Source organism: Salmo salar, chromosome 18 (assembly GCF_965601325.2).
Source record: "Salmo salar chromosome 18, fSalSal1, whole genome shotgun sequence".
Lineage (NCBI taxonomy): Eukaryota > Metazoa > Chordata > Actinopteri > Salmoniformes > Salmonidae > Salmo > Salmo salar.
The window spans coordinates 81,937,852-81,957,288 of record NC_138308.1 but is presented as its reverse complement, the minus strand read 5'-3'; the positions used below and the strand labels follow the sequence as shown (position 1 = coordinate 81,957,288).

The 19,437-nt window shown below is 46.0% G+C and overlaps 1 protein-coding gene across 3 annotated transcripts; it reads right to left on the bottom strand.

The window, feature by feature from the left end:
• Positions 1-711: 711 nt before the first annotated feature.
• On the bottom strand, positions 712-19,198 carry LOC106577845 (testis associated actin remodelling kinase 1). Of its 3 annotated transcripts, none has more exons than XM_014156230.3 (10): positions 18,991-19,198; positions 17,050-17,781; positions 7,375-7,496; positions 7,138-7,186; positions 6,657-6,803; positions 6,236-6,318; positions 4,394-4,568; positions 4,004-4,090; positions 3,704-3,839; positions 712-2,713 (listed from the first exon to the last, which is right to left on the bottom strand). In XM_014156230.3, the coding sequence occupies exons 2-10, from the start codon at positions 17,233-17,235 to the stop codon at positions 1,602-1,604; spliced, it is 2,097 nt and encodes a 698-aa protein (XP_014011705.1). In that variant the 5' UTR covers positions 17,236-17,781; positions 18,991-19,198; the 3' UTR covers positions 712-1,601. The 3 variants fall into 3 exon arrangements, with proteins under 3 accessions (XP_014011705.1, XP_014011706.1, XP_014011707.1); XM_014156231.3 differs by having other exon boundaries at positions 3,743-3,839; XM_014156232.3 differs by lacking the exon at positions 17,050-17,781 and having other exon boundaries at positions 18,991-19,192.
• Between the last annotated feature and the right edge of the window lie 239 nt (positions 19,199-19,437).

Below are 19,437 nucleotides of genomic sequence, written 5' to 3'. Positions count from 1 at the left end.
TAGTAATTTGTACAAATGTCTAAAACATTTTGGGGCATTGTGTGACAAAACCTACTTTTAAATCAATTTTAAATTCAGGGAGTACCAAAACATGGAAAATGTCAAGGGTTGCAAATACTTTTAAGGAAAACCATGGTGCGCGAGACAGGAGAGAAAACCAAAAGGTATAGAGAGAGACGAGCAGCAAGACAGAAAGAGACAACCACTACACTTACAATAACATCTGCTAACCCCGTGTATGTGACTGATAAAACATGATTTAAAAATCACCTTGCAAGCTGTGTGCAAGTATAAATGTTTGTTGTGTACAAGCGCCTAGTTTTGAGTCACTATTTTCTTAGTAAAGTTGGTACAGTACAATGTTGGATCCTAATTTGAGCCCCTTTGCTACATCAGGATAATAATCATGCAGCAACAGCAAATTAGAATTAAGACATGTGTAGGGTTTGATATTTTTTTTCATGACAGAAAATCAAGTCAAATTACTAAAAAGGGGAAATTAAACTACAGAAGCCTTTTTAAAACCTCAAATACACCACTTTTAGATGTCCTGCATTGCAGGAAAGTTCCCCTGCAACAGGGTGATCAAATAAAGATCCTACTACTACAAAATACATACATAATGCTTCTTAGATATGACTATATGGGCCAGCAGAGTTGGCTAGAAATCCTGCAATCCAGCTAAAGAAAATGACTCACACGGACAGTCCGTCCATTGTATAGTTTTATTCAATGCCATTTAAATAATATTAATCAACACATCGCTTTGTTGAAGTGTGTCTTTGACCATTCTCAAAAATAATAATAAGTCACAATATAATACAAGTGCTGTTAGAGGATGAGGGCCATAAAAGACATCATACAGCATCAGTCACATACTGTATCAGTCAACAGAACAGTGTATGACTCACTGGCACACACACACACTGCCCTGCTCATGGCCTCTCCAGGGTGAACCATACAGCTGTCTGAACACAAAGGCAAACTGCTGAGCCTAAACCCATTGAGACAGACAGTATCAAAACATACAAATCATATCATTCATTACACTTCTCATCGTAAGTCAAAAAGATGGTTTACAACTGACTGTCAGGGAAGGAGCCATAGACCCGCACGATAGGAGGATATCAGAACATACATAACCCAGGGGATTGGTCCAATACCAAAGCCATGTATACATTTAAATATGGCTCTGACCAATACGTGTTGCCATGCTGAGGGAAAGTATTGTCATTGCTTCTTTATGAATCAGTCAGTCAACAAGCCTGCATCTGCTGTAGGAAACAGTGTGATCGCCGCTCACTCCTTTACAGCCAGCACAGCATTATTAGGTTATACGTGTTGGCTATATTAGTACAGCGTTATAACAATCATTACCACCTCAGTCCAGCAGAGGGTGCCATATCATCACTCATAGGCCACCAGCACAGCAATGCATCCACACCAGCAGCTTTACCTCCCATGTCACCGTCTGAGTAAAAATGGAATGAAGTAGCCCCCTAAGCACTGATCTAAGGTCAGTTTAGAGTCTCCCTCCTAAGAAATATGGTTGGGATTTGGTGTAATCTGATCCTAGATCTGTGGTTAGGGGCATTCTGTATCTATGTTTGCGCCCCAGGCAGGGCAAGGCCAGGCTCTGGGTTGGTAGGCGAGGACGGTCGCCCCTTAGGACCTTTATAGAGCAGCCCTCGGTTGGCTCCCGTACTGTCCCCGTTCAGGTTCTTATAGGGGTTCCTGTGAGGGGGTGCGCGGAAACACAGCGAGGGGAACCGGAGCCCCGCCAAACAACAACCAGAACATGAGATAACCTCCTCCTGCTCCAGAGAGGGAGCAGAACCGTTACCGGTGCCGTTACCGGAGCCGAACGGCGAGCCCCCTATGGGCCCCCCAGGAGTGGAGTGGTACCCGTTGGTGCCCCCCCATCCCAGGTGGGGCAAGGGTAGGGGGGGCAAACAGGGAGGGTCATTGGATATGGGGGGAACATTACCCCAGCCATTGGTGAATGTAGGGGGGGTGGGTGTAGAGGGTTTGGAATAAGGCAGGAGTGTAGGCTGAGTGCCATCTAGAGTGTCGGGGGAGCTGGTGCAGTCCATGGGTTCTTCCTCATGGCTGCTTGTGTCCACTTCCTCCTCTTCACATAGCTGGTCTAATGACAGCAGCTCTGGGTCGAGAGGAAGCCCGGAGTCATCGGCAGTGAGGCCCTCAATGCTCTTCCTCCTCTCCACATCCTCCTCAACTACGAACTCAGACTCAAAGGTAAACCTTTCTTCCACGATTTCCCTCTCCTCCTCATTCTCTCCATTCCTCTCATTAATATCAGTGTCTAGGTCTGTTTTCTCTGCGCTATTGTCTTTGGTGGTGGGGGGCAGGAGATCTGGAGGAGGGGTGCAGGGTAGGGACAGGCAGCGTCTATGGAGCCTTCCTCGGGGCATACCCCCACCCCCCGCTCTGTCAGAGGGGGTGGTACAGGGGTCCAGAGGTTGGGGTAAGGTGAACGTTAAAGAGATGACTGACTTGCTGGGCGTGTCAAACAGTTTGATCTTGCCTCCGTTCAGGTCCTCTCGCAGGGAGAAGGGGTTGACACGGGTGGGAGGGGCCAGAGTGGGGGGCGTGACCGGAGGGAGCATGTCTGATTTGCTGCGGCAGAGGCGGGGGTCACCAGGGAGACAGAGGGACCGTCTTCGCAGCAGGCTGAGATCTGGAGAAAGAGATGCTGAAAGAGAGATTCAATTAAAATAAAAAAGTCATACATGGCTAGCAATGCACCTTAGAAATGGCATATATAAAATTGAATAAATGTCCTACACCTATACCCATCTATTGTACTAAATGTAAAAGTCTACCTATACTGAACAAAAATATACATGACACAATTTCAATATTTTACTGAGTCACAGTGCAGTCAATTGAAATACATTAATTAGGCCCTAAATTATGGATTTAACGCAACAGGGCAGGGGTGCAGCCAAGGGTAGCCTCGGAGGGCATAGGCCCACCCACTGGTGAGCCAGGCATTAATCAGAATGTGTCGGTCTGCTTTATTACAGACCGAAATACTTCTGTTTTATCAGCTGCCTGGGTGGCTGGTCTCAAAATCCCTCTGGTAAAGAAGCCAGATGTGGAGGTCCTGGGTTGGCATGGTTAAATGTGGTCTGTGGATTTTGGTGGACATTCCTGCATTCAGGATGATATTTGCACGCTCCCTCAAAACTTTGAGTCATCTGTGGCATTCTGTTGTGTGACAAAATTGCACATTTTAGAGTGGCCTTTTGTCCCCAGCACAAGGTGCACCTGTGTAATGATCGTGCTGTTTATTAATCAGCTTCTTGATATGCCACACCTGTCAGGTGGATGGATTATCTTGGCAAATGAGAAATGCTCACTAACAGGGATGCAAAGAAATTTGTGGGGCAAAATTTAAGAGAAATAAGATTTTTGTGCATATGGAAGACATATATTTTTGTCCAGTATATAACATTCCTAGACATGTCCCTATGCTAGGCCCCATCCCACTGAGCTGAACTGAAAAAAGTACCACTTTCTTATTCATTTTCATCATGACCGATGATAAATATTGAGAGCAGCATTTCTTCTTAGACCCCAGAAAAACAGACCCCCCCCCCCCCAGCTAATAACCAACAGCTGGGTCTTAATGACTCCTGTCTGAACACAGTTGTGTTTTGGAGAATCCCTTCAGACTGACCTCCCTGCGCTCCATACCCTCCAGGACAGACACACACACCCTTTAGTGCCGCTTCATCTTTCTGCGTCCTCTCCGTCTCTCTTCTCTCCAGCTCATTTACGATCGCTGAGAACGATGGACGACGCTTTGGATCCATCTGAGAGCGAGAGATGGACAGACGGAGAGAGATGAGCAAAATATATATATATTTTAAGTCAGTCAGTTACTCAAGAGTCACAGTACGAAGGAGAAGGAAAAAGGGGTAACAATAAAACGAGAGAAAAGGTAGAAGATGTGAGAGTGCATGCGTGTGTGTCTTACGTGGCAGCAGGTGACCGCCAGGTTCAGGAAGTCAGGGGGACAGTCTCCCACCATGTGCTGAAACGTCTCTATGTCCAGACCAAAGTCCTACAGAGGGAGAGAGCATCGCTGATCAGCGACGTCGCTCAGTGAAAGAGCCCTAGAGAGACTCCCAACAGGAGCTCTGATTTGCTGTACTCACTTCAGTCCCTAATTTACACAATAGAACAGAAGATGACGGCGTCGGCGACTTCAATGAAAGTACTTGTGACTTACTGCCTGATGGGAGCCATTAAACTGCAGTTTCATACGACGGCCAGGGGGAGATGTTCAGTCTACGTCACATCATCCCATATTGTGAACCCTGACTGTGTGCTAGCGTGTTGGGGTGAGTGTGCGTTGTGTTTAAACCTCTGTGCGTGGGAGGACGTCAGGGTCGGCCTGTATCCTAGCGATGACCTCACACAGGATGATCCCATAGGCAAAGACGTCCACTTTCTCGTTGTAGACCTCTCCTCGCAGGACTTCCGGTGCCATCCAGTAGGGGGAGCCCACCACAGCCAGAGGCTCCTGGTCGGACTCTTCACTGTGGACAGAGACGGAGGAAGACAGGCCTGGACATTATTACAGGCGGTGAAGTTGCCTTTAGATTCTGGTCTAGGGTCAGCTTTGCATTTTCCCTACTAATAGGACTGGGGAGGGGAATCTGATCCTAGACCTGAACATAGGGGGGGGGGGGGGACCCCAGAGCCATTATTTTACAGCTCTAGTTCAGACTTCAGCTTGCTTCATCGCGCTCTAGTTCAGTTACAACCATCCCAAAAGGAAGGTTTACATGGGGTAAATCTATTGTGTGTGTGTAGGCATAAAGGGGCAGACAAACACAAGTCACTGCAAGGCGCATGCTCTGAACACCCCCCGGCAGTCACTTCCTCTGTGCTATTTCCATCTCACTAAACCATGATATTGCATAAATAGTGAGGGAAGTGATGGGAGCTGAGAAAGAGAAAAGGAGAGCTCCCAGTGTAAACACTGTTTGGGGAAGTGGAGGGAGAAAGGGAGTGAGAGCGAGAGAGAGAGTTGCCGTTCAGCCGGGGAGAGAAAGAGACCAAGTGTGCTTGAATAGTTTGACCATATTTGGAAAGCTTTCCTAAACTCCATCTCTGTCTCTCTCCCCCCCTCTAACAAACAGAGTTAGTGTACACACACACACACGTTGACAAATGCAGAATTAGAGGAAGGTCATCAACATACAGGAGACATTGCATTCACTGGTTCGTAATTCTAATGTTCTGTCAAATCAGTTTCCTTCGACCTAAAAGCACCGTAAATAAACAAAAACATGTTGTGGCGCATCAACACAACGTGGCCGTACAAAAACAAAACACACAAGGTAAACACTGGGGTGGCCGTAGACAAACGGCAGGAAACGGTGCGCACACACACACACACACACACACACAAACGGGTTAACGCGACAGCTGCTTCCTCTCAGACAGTGTTTACATAAAGGATACAGACCCATTTATCAGGCCGGGGGGGTTAGGGTTGGGGGGGGGGGTTAGGGTCCAGCTGATATTGGATCTGTGCCCACTATGGGCAACTTGTAAATAATTAGCAGGACACCAACTTGTCAACAGGAAGAAGCCGAGAGGATTAAAACAGGCTGAGTGATGAATCCAACATGAGGTGTCAATGTTAACATTATAAACTCATTTTATCTGGAGTCTGTGTGTGTGTGTGTGTGTGTGTCTCTCTCTCCCTCTCTCAATCCGGCCAGATTAAATATTGACACCATCGCAGTAAGTCAACGAACGATGTACCCCTTCCCCCCTGAAACAGGGGCTTAAATCACACATAGTTCCACATAGCTGGCAAACCACAACTTCTTCAGGGGGAAGTACGTCTCGCATTCTTTGGAAAATGGGACTCTGCTTTAGTGTGATTAATGATTCCTTTTTTAGACCCAAGACTGCGATTAGGTCAGTTTGTGTTTTTTTTATGTACACATTATAGTGAGGATTGGGGAAAGGGAAGCTGAGCCTCGAGCTGTGTCTACAGGCAACCTCTACCTGGGGTTTCAGTGACGGAGTGAAAGATCGATGGAGAGAACAAAAGACAGAGGGAGAGAGCGAGCGAGCGTGAGCTATCAAGATAGAGAGCGTGAGAAAGAAAGGAAGGTAGAGCAACCATTCAGGTGTGTTATCTAATCACTTTGTGTTGATAGACGGATGATGAATAAACTCCACTGACCTGTACTCTGGTATTTTCTCTGCCAGGCCAAAGTCCCCCACCACGGCCGTACACTGGCCACTGGCCCAACGCACCAGGCAGTTCTACGGGACACAACCAGAAAGACGGCGGTCAGGACCCGTATTCACAAAGAGTCTCAGAGTAGGAGTGCTGATCTAGGATCAGGTCACTCCTGCCAATGTAGTCTTATTCATTATGATCCAGAAGGTAAAAATGATCCTAGATAAGCACTCCTACAAGCTTTATGAATACGGGCCCTGAAATCCATTTATAGTTAACTGTGTACTTGAGTACGCACTATTTAGTGTTAAGGAGTGTGTATGTATGTGGAGCGTGCCACCTGTGTGCATGCCCTAGTATGTACAATTACCGACAGGAGGTGTGTATCCATACAAGTGAGTGTACCTTCGTGTGTGTGTACCTTGGATGTGAGGTCTCTATGGAAGATGCCTCTGCTGTGGAGGTACTGCAGGCCCCTGGCGATGTCTAGAGACAGGCCCATCCTGACTGTCCACGACAGGTACTGGTCACTGTCCAGCAGCTGCTCAAGGTTACCCCCGTTGATGTACTGGAAGTAACCATGACAACCACAGACAAGCGTCAATCAAAAACAGGCGACTGTGCTGTAACCGTGACAAACGACAGCTTTCCCTAACCTTTACCACAGGTGACTCTCCATTGAGATGCAAAAAATATATATTTTTTGCAAGACAGGTACAGGTCACTGTGCGGCAACCAAGACGTCGAATCAAATTACTGGCTGGAGTTCAGATCCCCCCCCCCCCCACGTAACCATGACGACCGTTAAGGAAGGAAGTATCAAGTATAAAAAGTAGCTATAACCGGACCAATAGTTTCTACATCCTAGTCAGTCTACCCTAGTTTTAAAGAGGGGATCTTACCTCTGTTAATGCATGGAGCTGTCCCTCATTAACACATACCCCTACAAACCTGGGACAGGACACAGGAAGATGATTAGGAAACATAAGGGAGGGGGTCATCATACAAGCCTTATGACAAGTCTTACAATCTTTTATAAGTGCATGGTTTAAAAATGTGTATACCGAGGGATTTCCCCTGCAGACCAAAGCATTGATGGATATGGACAGAGTGTGTGTTCTCATAAAAGCAGAACAGACCTGAGTATGTTGGGGTGAGAGAGGCGGTTCATCAGCTGGACCTCCCTCAACATGTTCGCTCTGTTACTGGCCATGGTGTTCATCTTCAGAGCCATCACCCGCCCACTGATACGGTGCTGCACCTGCAGAGAGAACCATCACCAGGGTCAGACGCCGGCCGTATGCTACGGACATGACAACCGGCGTTGGAGAAAGGACACCATTGGACAAGCAGTGAACATCAACTGTACTGTGAGAAAGAGTTGAAAGTGAGGTGAGATCTTATTGGTCCAAAATGTTACGCTCCGGTGTGTCTAGCCCCCGAGGGTTTGAGACCGGTAGCCCCCCCCCCCCCCCCCGAGGGTTCGAGACCGGTAGCCCCCCGAGGGTCCGAGACCGGTAGGCCCCCCCCGAGGGTCCTGAGACCGGTAGGCCCCCCCCGAGGGTCCTACAGTCAGGCCTACACGTCTCTACTCTGGCTAAGCTGGGTGCTTTGGTGGAGAGTGTCTGGTGGTCACCAGGGTGACGTGGCGTCTCACTCCCTATATCCTTGAGTGTGTTCTGAGGGGCTTGGACTCCTGCCCATCTCCCTCTAACTAAGACCATATAGACAGATACCCACTAAGTAGTCCAACAGTCCACTTAGTACTGGGAGGGTGTACATGTCATGTTTGTAGGTATGTGAGAGTGTGAGAGAGACACACACACATCTAGTGGTGGTGTATGAAGAGAACAGAGAGCGTGGTTACATCAGTGTGACAGTGTAGATAGGAGTTGGCCAGCAGATCAGAGGAGTGATGGGAAATCTAGTTAGTGGATCTATTAAAACAGACAGTCTGGCCTCTAGATCTTAAATCAAGGCTACAGCACACAGTCAACCAGTGACCATTAGGTCCATCCTACTCTGAACTGCAGTCCGAGATGGGGAGCGGACACACACACACACACACACACACACACACGAGTGGCCGCTGCTGTATTGAGGCAATCTGTGCCTTTACACATTTATGACCACACTTCCAGTAAGAGCTAGTGCCGTCTGAGGATTAGCTCGTTGTTCGTTCCCCCATCTAATTTATTACATCTGGCTACAGGATTTAACGACATTATTATTGCTGTACCACAGGATCATACAGAATAGCCTCTCTCCCCCTCCCCTAATGCAGAGATGAGCCAACTGCTGAACTACCAGGTAGAGCCTGTGCCGTCCCTCTACCAGGTAGAGCCTGTGCCGTCCCTCTACCAGGTAGAGCCTGTGCCGTCCCTCTACCAGGTAGAGCCTGTGCCGTCCCTCTACCAGGTAGAGCCTGTGCCGTCCCTCTACCAGGTAGAGCCTGTGCCGTCCCTCTACCAGGTAGAGCCTGTGCCGTCCCTCTCCCAGGTAGAGCCTGTGCCGTCCCTCTCCCAGGTAGAGCCTGTGCCGTCCCTCTCCGTCTAACCCAGGGGTGGGAAATTCCAGTCCTCGAGGGCCTGATTGGTGTCACAGTTTTGCCCCAGCTAACACACCTGACTCCAATAATCACCTAATCATGATCTTCATTTTAGAATGACATTTGATTCATCAGCTGTGTTCTCTAGGGATGGAGAAAAAGTGTGACACCAATCAGGCCCTGGAGGACTGGAGTTCCCACCCCTGGTCTAACCACTAGGCTACCTGTCACCCCTGGTCTAGACCATCTGCTTTGTCCCGTCCATATGCAGAATTTCAGCTCAAATAAACAAGCGCTCAGTAATCATGTATACAGGCCGTTGCCCAGTGGCCACAAGCAAATATAGTCTTGCCATGGCAGTGTGGTGAGAGAGTCGACCTCAGGTAGGTAGGTGTGGTGTCAGTGCTCCAGTCACAGCTAAACAGTGAGTAGCTGTGATGTCAGCATTCTAGTGACAGGAACATGGAGATGCCCAATAAATCTTACTCTGGTCTATTTGGCTAAAATTGTCATTTTCTTGGTGATCTGGAGATGACACCAGGGGATTCATGTGGGGCTGGTATCTGAACAAAGTCCATAATAAAAACAGGCAGGGAGGACCTGACTGGGGAGCCTTTAAATAGAACATGATCCACTATCTAAACCAGGACCTGACTGTCTTCCTGGGTAGTCTTTAAATAGAACATGATCCACTATCTAAACCAGGACCTGACTGTCTTCCTGGGTAGTCTTTAAATAGAACATGATCCACTGTCTAAACCAGGACCTGACTGTCTTCCTGGGTAGTCTTTAAATAGAACATGATCCACTATCTAAACCAGGACCTGACTGTCTTCCTGGGTAGTCTTTTAAATAAAACATGATCCACTGTCTAAACCAGGACCTGACTGTCTTCCTGGGTAGTCTTTAAATAGAACATGATCCACTGTCTAAACCAGGACCTGACTGTCTTCCTGGGTAGTCTTTAAATAGAACATGATCCACTATCTAAACCAGGACCTGACTGTCTTCCTGGGTAGTCTTTTAAATAAAACATGATCCACTGTCTAAACTCTTGACCAGGACCTGATACACTCCACACCATTTAGTGTTTTGCACATCATCGGTACTGAGCTCACACACACACACACACACACACACACACACACACACACACACACACACACACACACACACAGCCCCACCACAACTCCAGTATCTAATGCTATGACAGCCCTTCCCCACTCTTGCTGTGTGTGTGTGTGTGTGTAAGCCTAGCAGCTTCAGGACATCAAAAGAAGCCCCCTCTCTCTTCTGCTCCACAGTAGAAACATTTTCTCACTACGCCTTTCCTCCTCCCACTGCCCCTCTCTGGGCTGACTCACTGTCCCTTCAGTCACACCGCCACAACCATCTGGATCATGTTCATTAGGGCACATCATAGCAAAATGTTTTGCAACACAACATTTGTCCAGGTAGTCACTCACTCCCTGTTGAAGTCAGTTTTGTCCCAGTTTGGTGCGAAATGAACACATCCCTGGTCTGTTTACCTACTGTAATGCTGTGGGTGGGGCCAGGGTGCTGGGGCGTAGCAGGGACAACAAGATTCTTACACACTACAGAACGTGGAGACAGAGCAGAGGGAAATGGAAAGAACAGTCAAATATGTGCACGTGCATTTAAATACCAAGTAGGTGCGCGTGCATTTAAAAAACACACCAAGTAGGTGTGCGTGCATTTTAAACACCAAGTAGGTGCATGTGAGCTCATGTGAAACATAAACAAAGGGAACACACACCTCTTGATTGATATGATCACAAGCTCTGACTGGAGGGGAGAAATAATTGCTAGCACTTTTCCCTGCTTCTAAGTCCTTCTCCTCCAAACCCCAGCCAATGAACAGCCTGACTGACTCATAATGTCACTCATTGTAACAGATCACTAACACATGGGTGACAGTCGATGATGGATAGGTGTGTGTGTGTGATGCTAGGTCTGTCTGGGTAAAATAAATTACTGCCGAGTTCGCACAGGAGATTACTGACTCAGAGGATGGTGTGCATGTCACAGAGAGTGTGTGTGTGTGTGAAAGGTCTGTTTAAGGAGTAGTTTCTCAGAACGGCTGATTTGGGAAAGGGCAGACTTCCCACAACCGGACTCTCCTCTGATAGAACTCTATTCAGTTTTGACAACAGGACCCTGGAGGAGAGCACTTAATCCAGCCTGTCAATCAAACACAGACTTCCTCACATGCGCACACAGACAAACGTTCATTCAAATGCTGTCCGAGTCAGTCATCTCTGTGCAAATGCAGTAGTGATTATACCCTGCCAGATCCAGCAGTGTCCTCAGAGATAGATAGGATATAAAAAACACAGAATGTACCACAGAAGGCTTGCAAAGAGAATGTGAAGCAAGAAAATAAATAGGCCAATAAATTCAAGAGATAAGAATGAACTATAATGTTGCAGATCAATCTGTGGCAGTAAATTGAAAGCAGAGCGAGAGAGAGAGATATTTTACCAATATGATCATGTTGACATTTGAAGCATTTAGCTAAAGAAACCATCCGCATGTTCTGGCAGTGAAAAGCAGGTGAGTGTGAATGGGGCGGCAGGTAGCCTAGCGGTTAAGAGGGTTGGGCCAGTAACTGAAAGGTCGCTGGTTCCAATCATATGCCACACCTGTCAGGTGGATGGATTATCTTGGCAAAGGAGAAAAGCTCACTAACAGAGATGTAAACAAATTTGTGCAAAGAAAACTGAGAGAAATAAGTTTGCGTATTGAACATTTCTGGGAGCTTTTTTTCAGCTCATGAAACACGTGACCAACACTTTACATGTTGTGTTCATATTTTCCTTCAGTATAGAATAGCTAGAATGGAACATTCTAATTCTAAGTGTGTTCACCTCACTTCATTAGAACAGTAATATAATTACTATTAATTGTATTATATTTCTGTGGCCAAAACAATGATCATTTGTGATTCAGTCAGATGATCTGAATAAGGAAGTACCAGGACTCCTGCCTGCCTGTACAGGAAGTAACAGTTACAGTACGGCAGACAGGTCGGTCTAGGGAGCTCTCTCGCTAAAAGATAAAAAGCAGAACCTGAAGGATTAGTCTTGACACGCGCACCCCTCCTCATATTGCACAATGGCAGCGTTGAGGTATGAATACCTGCCTGACCGCTGTGAGGAAAGCATCCATTGATCCAGAGTGTGTGTGTGTGACAAAGAAGGTGCTGAATAACACTAGAGATGGCAGGATGCCAAGTGTTAAGTGCAGCTCTGTTTATAATCCGGCATCAGGACTCAACGCTTCAGAGGGTGTGTGAACACAGAGGGGAGAGGATCATTTATGGCTCTATTACCACACAGTCTGTCATGTCATCTGAACATTATAACAGTTAGATTGGAACTCCATGTAATTGCTGCGGTAGAAAGAATTTGCATTCATATGCCGTTATCAAAGGGCAGGTTGCTCAATCAAGAGAGGCATCTTTACAGCTGACACTTTTAAACCCCAAGTCATTTGCATGCTCACTGCCCAGTCAAAGGGCAACATGGCTGGGAGGAGGAGTGATCAGAGTGTGTGATACAGTAGGAGCATAACTCAACCTCCTAGTCTAATGACAGCTCTAGGATAACATTTTCCTGAACCATATAGTTATCTGTGCTAACAAGGTCCCAGAACAGTTGTTTTAAAAAGGGGCCCGAGTGTGAGATTCTTAACAGACCTCGTTACCTTAACCACGATGGTTAGGGTAATGGTTAACTGGACTCCGGTCAGTTGTTGACGGTATACCTACGGCCCAGAGTTTTTCCTGACCAGGAAATACTACAGAAACCAATTTATATGCTATAACTTGCAACTGGAGTTTTTCCAGGTCAGGACACATGTTTAAGAAAAACTCCTGGCACAATGTTATGAACATTACAATGCTCTGTGAAACAGGAGCAGGACTAGATGAAGTTGACACTATTGCTTATGTAGCCCATAGAGCTCTGAGCTATGTAGGGAATAGGGCAGTGGTTCCCAAACTTGGGGTTGGGACCCCTCAAATTGAAATGGGTTACCTAAGAAAGTCTAATCTTATCATACAAAATGTTTCTCTTCAAATGGGTATAGAATACAACCTTTAAGTATCAACTAATGACCCCTTACACTACTAGAATGGGGTCTAACCCCATGAAGTTCTGGAAAGTGGTTAAAGACCTGGAGAATAAACGCTCCTCCTCACAGCTGCCCATGTCCCTTAATGTGGATGTTACTGACAAGAAGCACATGGCTGAGCTCTTTAAATCACCACGTCATTAAGTCAGGATTCCCATTTGACTCAGCCATGCCTCCTTGCCCGTCAAACATTTCCTCATCGCCCACCCCTTCTAATGCGACTATCCCCGATGCTTCTCCCTCTTTTTCCCCTGCCCCGCTACAAACTTTCTCCCTGTAGGCAGTCACTGAGTCCGAGGTGCTACATTTACATTTTAGTCATTTAGCAGACGCTCTTTTCCAGAGCGACTTACAGTAGTGAATGCATACATTTCATGCATTATTTTTCTTTTTTTTGTACTGGCCCCCCGTGGGAATCGAACCCACAACCCTGGCATTGCACACACCATGCTGGCGTTGTAAACACCATGCTCTACCAACTGAGCCACAGGGAAGACTAAAGGAGCTCCTAAAACTTGACACCCCAAAAACATCTGGGTCAGATGGTTTAGACCCTTTCTTCTTTAAGGTTGCTGCCCCCATCATCGCAAAGCCTGTCTCTCCTTTCTGGGGAGGTTCCCATTGCTTGGAAGGCAGCCACAGTTTGTCCTTTATTGAAAGGGGGAGATCAAGCAGATCCAAACTGTTACAGGCCTATTTCTAATTTTGCCCCGTTTATCAACTGTTGGAAAAACTTGTCAATAGTCAACGGACTGGCTTTCTTGAGGTCTACAGTCTCTCAGGTATGAAATCTGGTTTCCGCTCAGGTTATGGATGTGTCACTGCAACCTTAAAGGTCCTCAATGTCACCATTGCCCTTGAATCTAAGCAATGTTGTGCTGCTATTTTTATTGACATGGCCAAAGCTTTTGATACGGTAGACCATTCCATTCTCATGGGCCGGCTAAGGAGTATTGGTGTCTGAGGGGTCTTTGGCCTGGTTTGCTAACTACCTCTCTCAAAGAGTGCTGTGTATAAAGTCAGAAAATCTGCTGTCTCAGCCACTGCCTGTCACCAAGGGAGTACACCAAGGCTCAATCCTAGGCCCCACGCTCGTCTCAATTTACATCAACAACATAGCTCAGGCAGTAGGAAGCTCTCATCCATTTATATGCAGATACATACTCAGCTGGACCCTCCCCGGATTGTATTAAATACTCTACAACAAAACTTTCTTAGTGTCCAACAAGCTTTCTCTACCCGTAACCTTGTTCTGAACACCTCCAAAACAAAGGTTATATGGTTTGGTAAGAAGAATGCCCCTCTTCCCACAGGTGTTATTACTACCTCGGAGGGTTTAGAGCTTGAGGTAGTCACCTCATACACGTACTTGGGAGTATGGCTAGATGGTGCACTGTCCTTCCCTCAGCACATATCAAAGCTGCAGGCTAAAGTTAAATCTAGACTTGGTTTCCTCTATTGTAATCACTCCTCTTTCACCCCAGCTCCCAAACTAACCCTGATTCAGATGACCATCCTACCTAAGCTAGATTATGGAGAAATCATTTATAGATCGGCAGGTAAGGGTGCTCTCGAGCGGCTAGGTGTTCTTTCCCCATTCAGCCATCAGATTTGCCACCAATGTTACTTATAGGACAAATCACTGCACTCTATACTCATCTGTAAACTGATCATCTCTGTATACCTGTCGCAAGACCCACTGGTTGATGCTTATTTATAAAACCCTCTTAGGCCTCTCTCCCTCCTAAGATATCTACTGCAGCCCTCATTCTCCACATCCAACACCCGTTCTGCCAGTCACATTCTGTTAAAGGTCCCCAAAGCACACACATCCCTGGGTAACTCTTCAGTTCGCTGCAGCTAGTGAAAGGAACGAGCTGCAACAAACACTCACTCTTCATTTAAAGACTCAATCATGGACACTCTTACTGACACTTGTGGCTGCTTTGTGTGATGTATTGTTGCCTCTACCCTCTTGCCCTTTGTGCTGTTGTCTGTGCCCAATAATGTTTGCACCATGTTTGGGTTTTGCTGCCTTGCTATGTTGTCGTCTTAGGTCTCTATTTAGTGTTCCCTTGTTGTGATGTGTGTTTTGTCCTATATTTATATTGTATTTATTTTTTTAATCCCAGGCCCCCTGTCCCCACAGGAGGCCTTTTGCCTTCTGGTAGGCCATTACTGTAAATCAGAATTTGTTCTTAACTGACTTGCCTAGTTAAATAAAGGTTAAATGAAATAGAATGCGTGTTCATGTCATTGTGTCTGGACAGCCAGCGGGACCTAAAATTGAGTGAATATGAGCACAGCAACCAGGGGATATCATTTTTCCAAGTTGGGTCCCCTGCATGTTCTAGTGTCAATTTAGGGTTGTGTAAAGTAAAAGATTGGGAACCCCTGGAACAGGGTGTCATTTGGGACACAGACCAGGCTGAACCCCCTGGACTTCCTCCTCATGCAGTTTAGGGGCAATTTCACATTAACGGAACAATGCGGAGACTCAGATTTTGCACTTAGAAAATACAAAGAAATTGCAAAGTTAAAAACCATACAACTAAGCAAACGGACGACTTATTTTTCACATTTATAAAAAAAAAAAAAAACATTTACTTGAATAGTGCAGAGCCAAAGTTCAGCAACTGAATGATTGCACAAACAGCAAAGCAGTCAATCTGTTACCAAACTTTGCATATGTTCAAGTAATGGAGAATTGCTCAGTGGAAATTGTTAAATTGGAATCCCCCCTGGATTTTTCATGGATTTGTGATATTTTTAAGCATAAATGCTTGATTTTGCTGCAGCAATTCTGTACTTTATGGCAATATACAATGACTGTCACATTTTTTACGTGTGGGTTGATTTAACCATATTATGCAGCTAATATGCAGTGGTAGGTTGAAAATGCGAGCCCTCTTTGTACTGCAGTGATGGATCAGTTAAGTGATAATATTGCGTTGATTTGACCGTTTTATGCAGAAATAGTGTGGTGATTAGTCAAATTTGTAAACCAGCCCATAACATACAGGGAATGAAGTAGTCCTTGTGCATAGAGTTGTAAAGTTTGTTTTAAAGTCATTGGCTTTTGTTTGACAATTTTTTAAGTGCAAAATCAGCGTCAGCATCCTTCTGTTCTCGTGAAATTGCCCTTTGAGTAGGGTTAACATCTATCTCTGCGTACAGACCAATAGGCCAGGAACAGGTATCACTTTCACACCAAAACACTGTCCCTTCCCTGTAATGTGGGCTATAGGGTTGGGGTCAATTCACAAAGTAAACCAAATTCCATTTCCAAATTGTCCTCATTGAAAAGTATTGGAATTTCAGTGTAATTCCTGAATTGACTGGAATGGAATATGACCCCAAACCTGGTGAGCCACAGACAGTTCTGGTGGGGGGGTCAATGTGGTGTTGTGGTCACCAGCAGCAAAATCATCATCAAGCCCATCACCATGTAAGCCTACCTTATCTAACTTCCTTGAGTGTTAGGTATTTAGAAGCTTCTTGTTTTCTACATAACATTTTATACAAAAAATTATATAAGTGTTTCTGGAAAATGTCCTTCCAAAGAAGGTCCCCAACTTAAGACACACACACACAGAGAGAGAGAGTAAAGGCCAACTAGCCACTAGCCTACAAGACCTAGATTATGTTCCAAATGGCACCCCATTCCTTATTTAGTACACTACTTCTGACCAAAGACTTATGTGGGCCCTGGTCAATGGTAGTACACTAAATAGGATGCCATTTGGTACCAAGATTGTTACCTGATGCATCAGGTAAGAATGCATGGTCATCATGTTTCATGCTTGGTGCCAATGATGACCTTAACATGGATGCTCAGATGCCCAAACGGAGTTAGGTTGGCCATCTTATCCCCCACTGTTTTGCATAAAACCTAGACTTGCTAAAACAAGTCAGTTAGTCTGGACCCGTATTTAAAGCATCTCAGAGTAGGAGTGCTGATCTAGGATCAGGACCTTTTCTCCATATCAATTATGATCAAGCAGTAAAAACTGATCCTAAATCAGCACTCTTACTCTAAGACACTTTATGAATAGGCTACAGGAGAGGCCCTGAGCTCCAAACTCTGACATGTAATGTATAGGTAACTTACCTTGAACACTTCTGAGAAGAAACCCGAGCCAATCTTCTCGCAGATGAAGTCATCTATCCGGGCCAAGCTGGACACAGCGCTGCGCAGTGCCCGGTAGGACGAGGGCCTGATCCGGTTCGGCCCGTGGACCGCGTGGATGGGTGGCTCCGCCGCCTCCTGATACCGGTCCGGCTCGACTCGCTCCATCTCGGTTATCCCGGGACTGCGACCTGCACGCAGTTTTAAAATCCAACGTTTCTGTTTACATTTCTCATGTCCTCCGCAGCAGCGCGATGGTCCCGTGAAACGGATGAGCTTCACACTGGATGCTGAATTTCAGAAGGAGGGTGAAAGACCGATTAATATCGCTGCCGAAATCCCATCGAACTCTAACGCAAAAGACCGCCGTCTGTGTCCTCAAGTTCGGGTATTTCTTCCTTAGACTTTAGTTTCTACACAGCGTCCTTCCATCATGCCGCATCCGGCAGCGGTTGTGCTTGACTCCGTGTTTGATTCCGTGACTGTAAAGATTTAGGCAGGCTATCCCCTCGCTCTCTCCCTCTACCCAATGCTGTAACTGCGCACTCAGGCTGCAGCAGTCAAAATCAGCTTCCTCTGGTCTGCATACGTATGCAGAGAAAAGGACTCCTATTCTGCACCAATTGAAACCGGGTTTCCAGTGCGTATTTGTTGACAGAACTCGAAGCAGACAGACTCGCCGTTCGTTCGATGAGGAAATGAGAACAGAATTCCCTGTAAAATAGAAAATGGGGGTGTTTACTGTGACTAACCGGTTATTTGTGTAGCCTAGGCCTACTTATCTGTGACTGGTCTGTCCTGATACAGGTCATGGAAGCAGTTAGCCCTTGACCATGACTCGGTTTCACTACACTACACATAAGGGTCGTTGGAGAAATGAGTATTCTGTACGGGGAGTTCTGTTATGAACCCCGACCCTTGGTCTGAACATTAACACGCATCATTTGCGGTAAGGTTTTGGAAACATAAGGACCATATGTCATATTGGTGAAAAATCATTTGGAAAAACAAAAGTGTAGATTGATATACACCTTTAGGGTTAGGGTAAGGGTTCCCACACGGCCACATTTCCATGTTACAGCGCTTGTTCACGGAAAACTGACACAAGACAGAGTGGACCTGTGCTAATTTGCCATCTGCGTCGCTGAACACCGGTGTGTCAAGGGAAGACAGATGCCAAACTGTTGACAGGGGAAAATACTGTCAGCTGCAACTGTTAAAACCGGTTAAAACAGTGTACAGTAAAAGTGTATATTTTGCATTTATGGAATTATTTGTGTTATGTGAAAGAGGGCTGTGTGTTTCTAAAACCATACCGCAAGTGAGACTCAATTCACGTTTATATGGAGTATTTGGCTGTTTTGGCTTCCAGAGCCAATTCGCCTTTAAACAAAACATTTAAGGTCCTTGGACTATATGAAGTAACGTTAGGCTACTTTAGTCCATTATTGGGTTAGAAAGTAGTGCGATATCGCATCATCATTGTTTTAGACACTTTACATAGGCTACAGAGCTGCTCTAGGCCTAACCTGAGCCAATCGCACAGGCGATTAAAGGCTAGGAGCCTATTCAAATGTACAGTATTTTGATTAATCACGCAATAGAAACGAGACTGGCAGGCTGTACAAACACAAGCAAATATTCAGGTTGAAAACAAACAACCGATGGACGGGCGGCGAGAGCTTGATGCTGTCGGTAAACAGTGAGCGAGCATATTTGTGAGAGACCTTCGGCCACCGTCAGCTTGACTGCAAGTCGTAAATTATAAATGCTGGGCTGAGTTGTGGGGGTTTGCCAGTCTCCCTCACAATTCGTTATGCACCAAATATAAGCCGACACTATTTCAAAATCGAAAATAATGACAAAAACAATATATTAGGGAGGAATCATGCGTAACTTCGCGAAATCATGGACGCGACTTACCTGCAATTGATCAAATCTACAGGTAGCCTAACCTACTGTATCCTCAGCCTCAAGTGCCCTGAACCGACCGAGGTGTTGGGTTACCGGGCTTTTTATTTGACTAATTAATCAGCCTTGTCTACGGTCCCGCTGCAGCACGGTTCTCGTTTTACGTCCCCTTGCCTCCATTGGTCTTGGCTCTGCAGTGCGCTGAGAAAGAAAGTGCGACTTTTAGTGTGGATTCTTATTGGAGGAGAAGATACTGGGCGGGGCCAAACGTCATCACCTTCAGAAACTTCACTTGCGGAGGCTTTCAAATAAAAATAAAAAATCTGCAAACACACTTTGCCTGTCATAGTGCGCAGCATATCCTACAGTAGTCTATGCAATCAAATTAAATCAATCAAATGCATTTCATTAAGACCATGTTACATCTGCAGCTGTCACAAAGTGGTTTACAGATAGCCT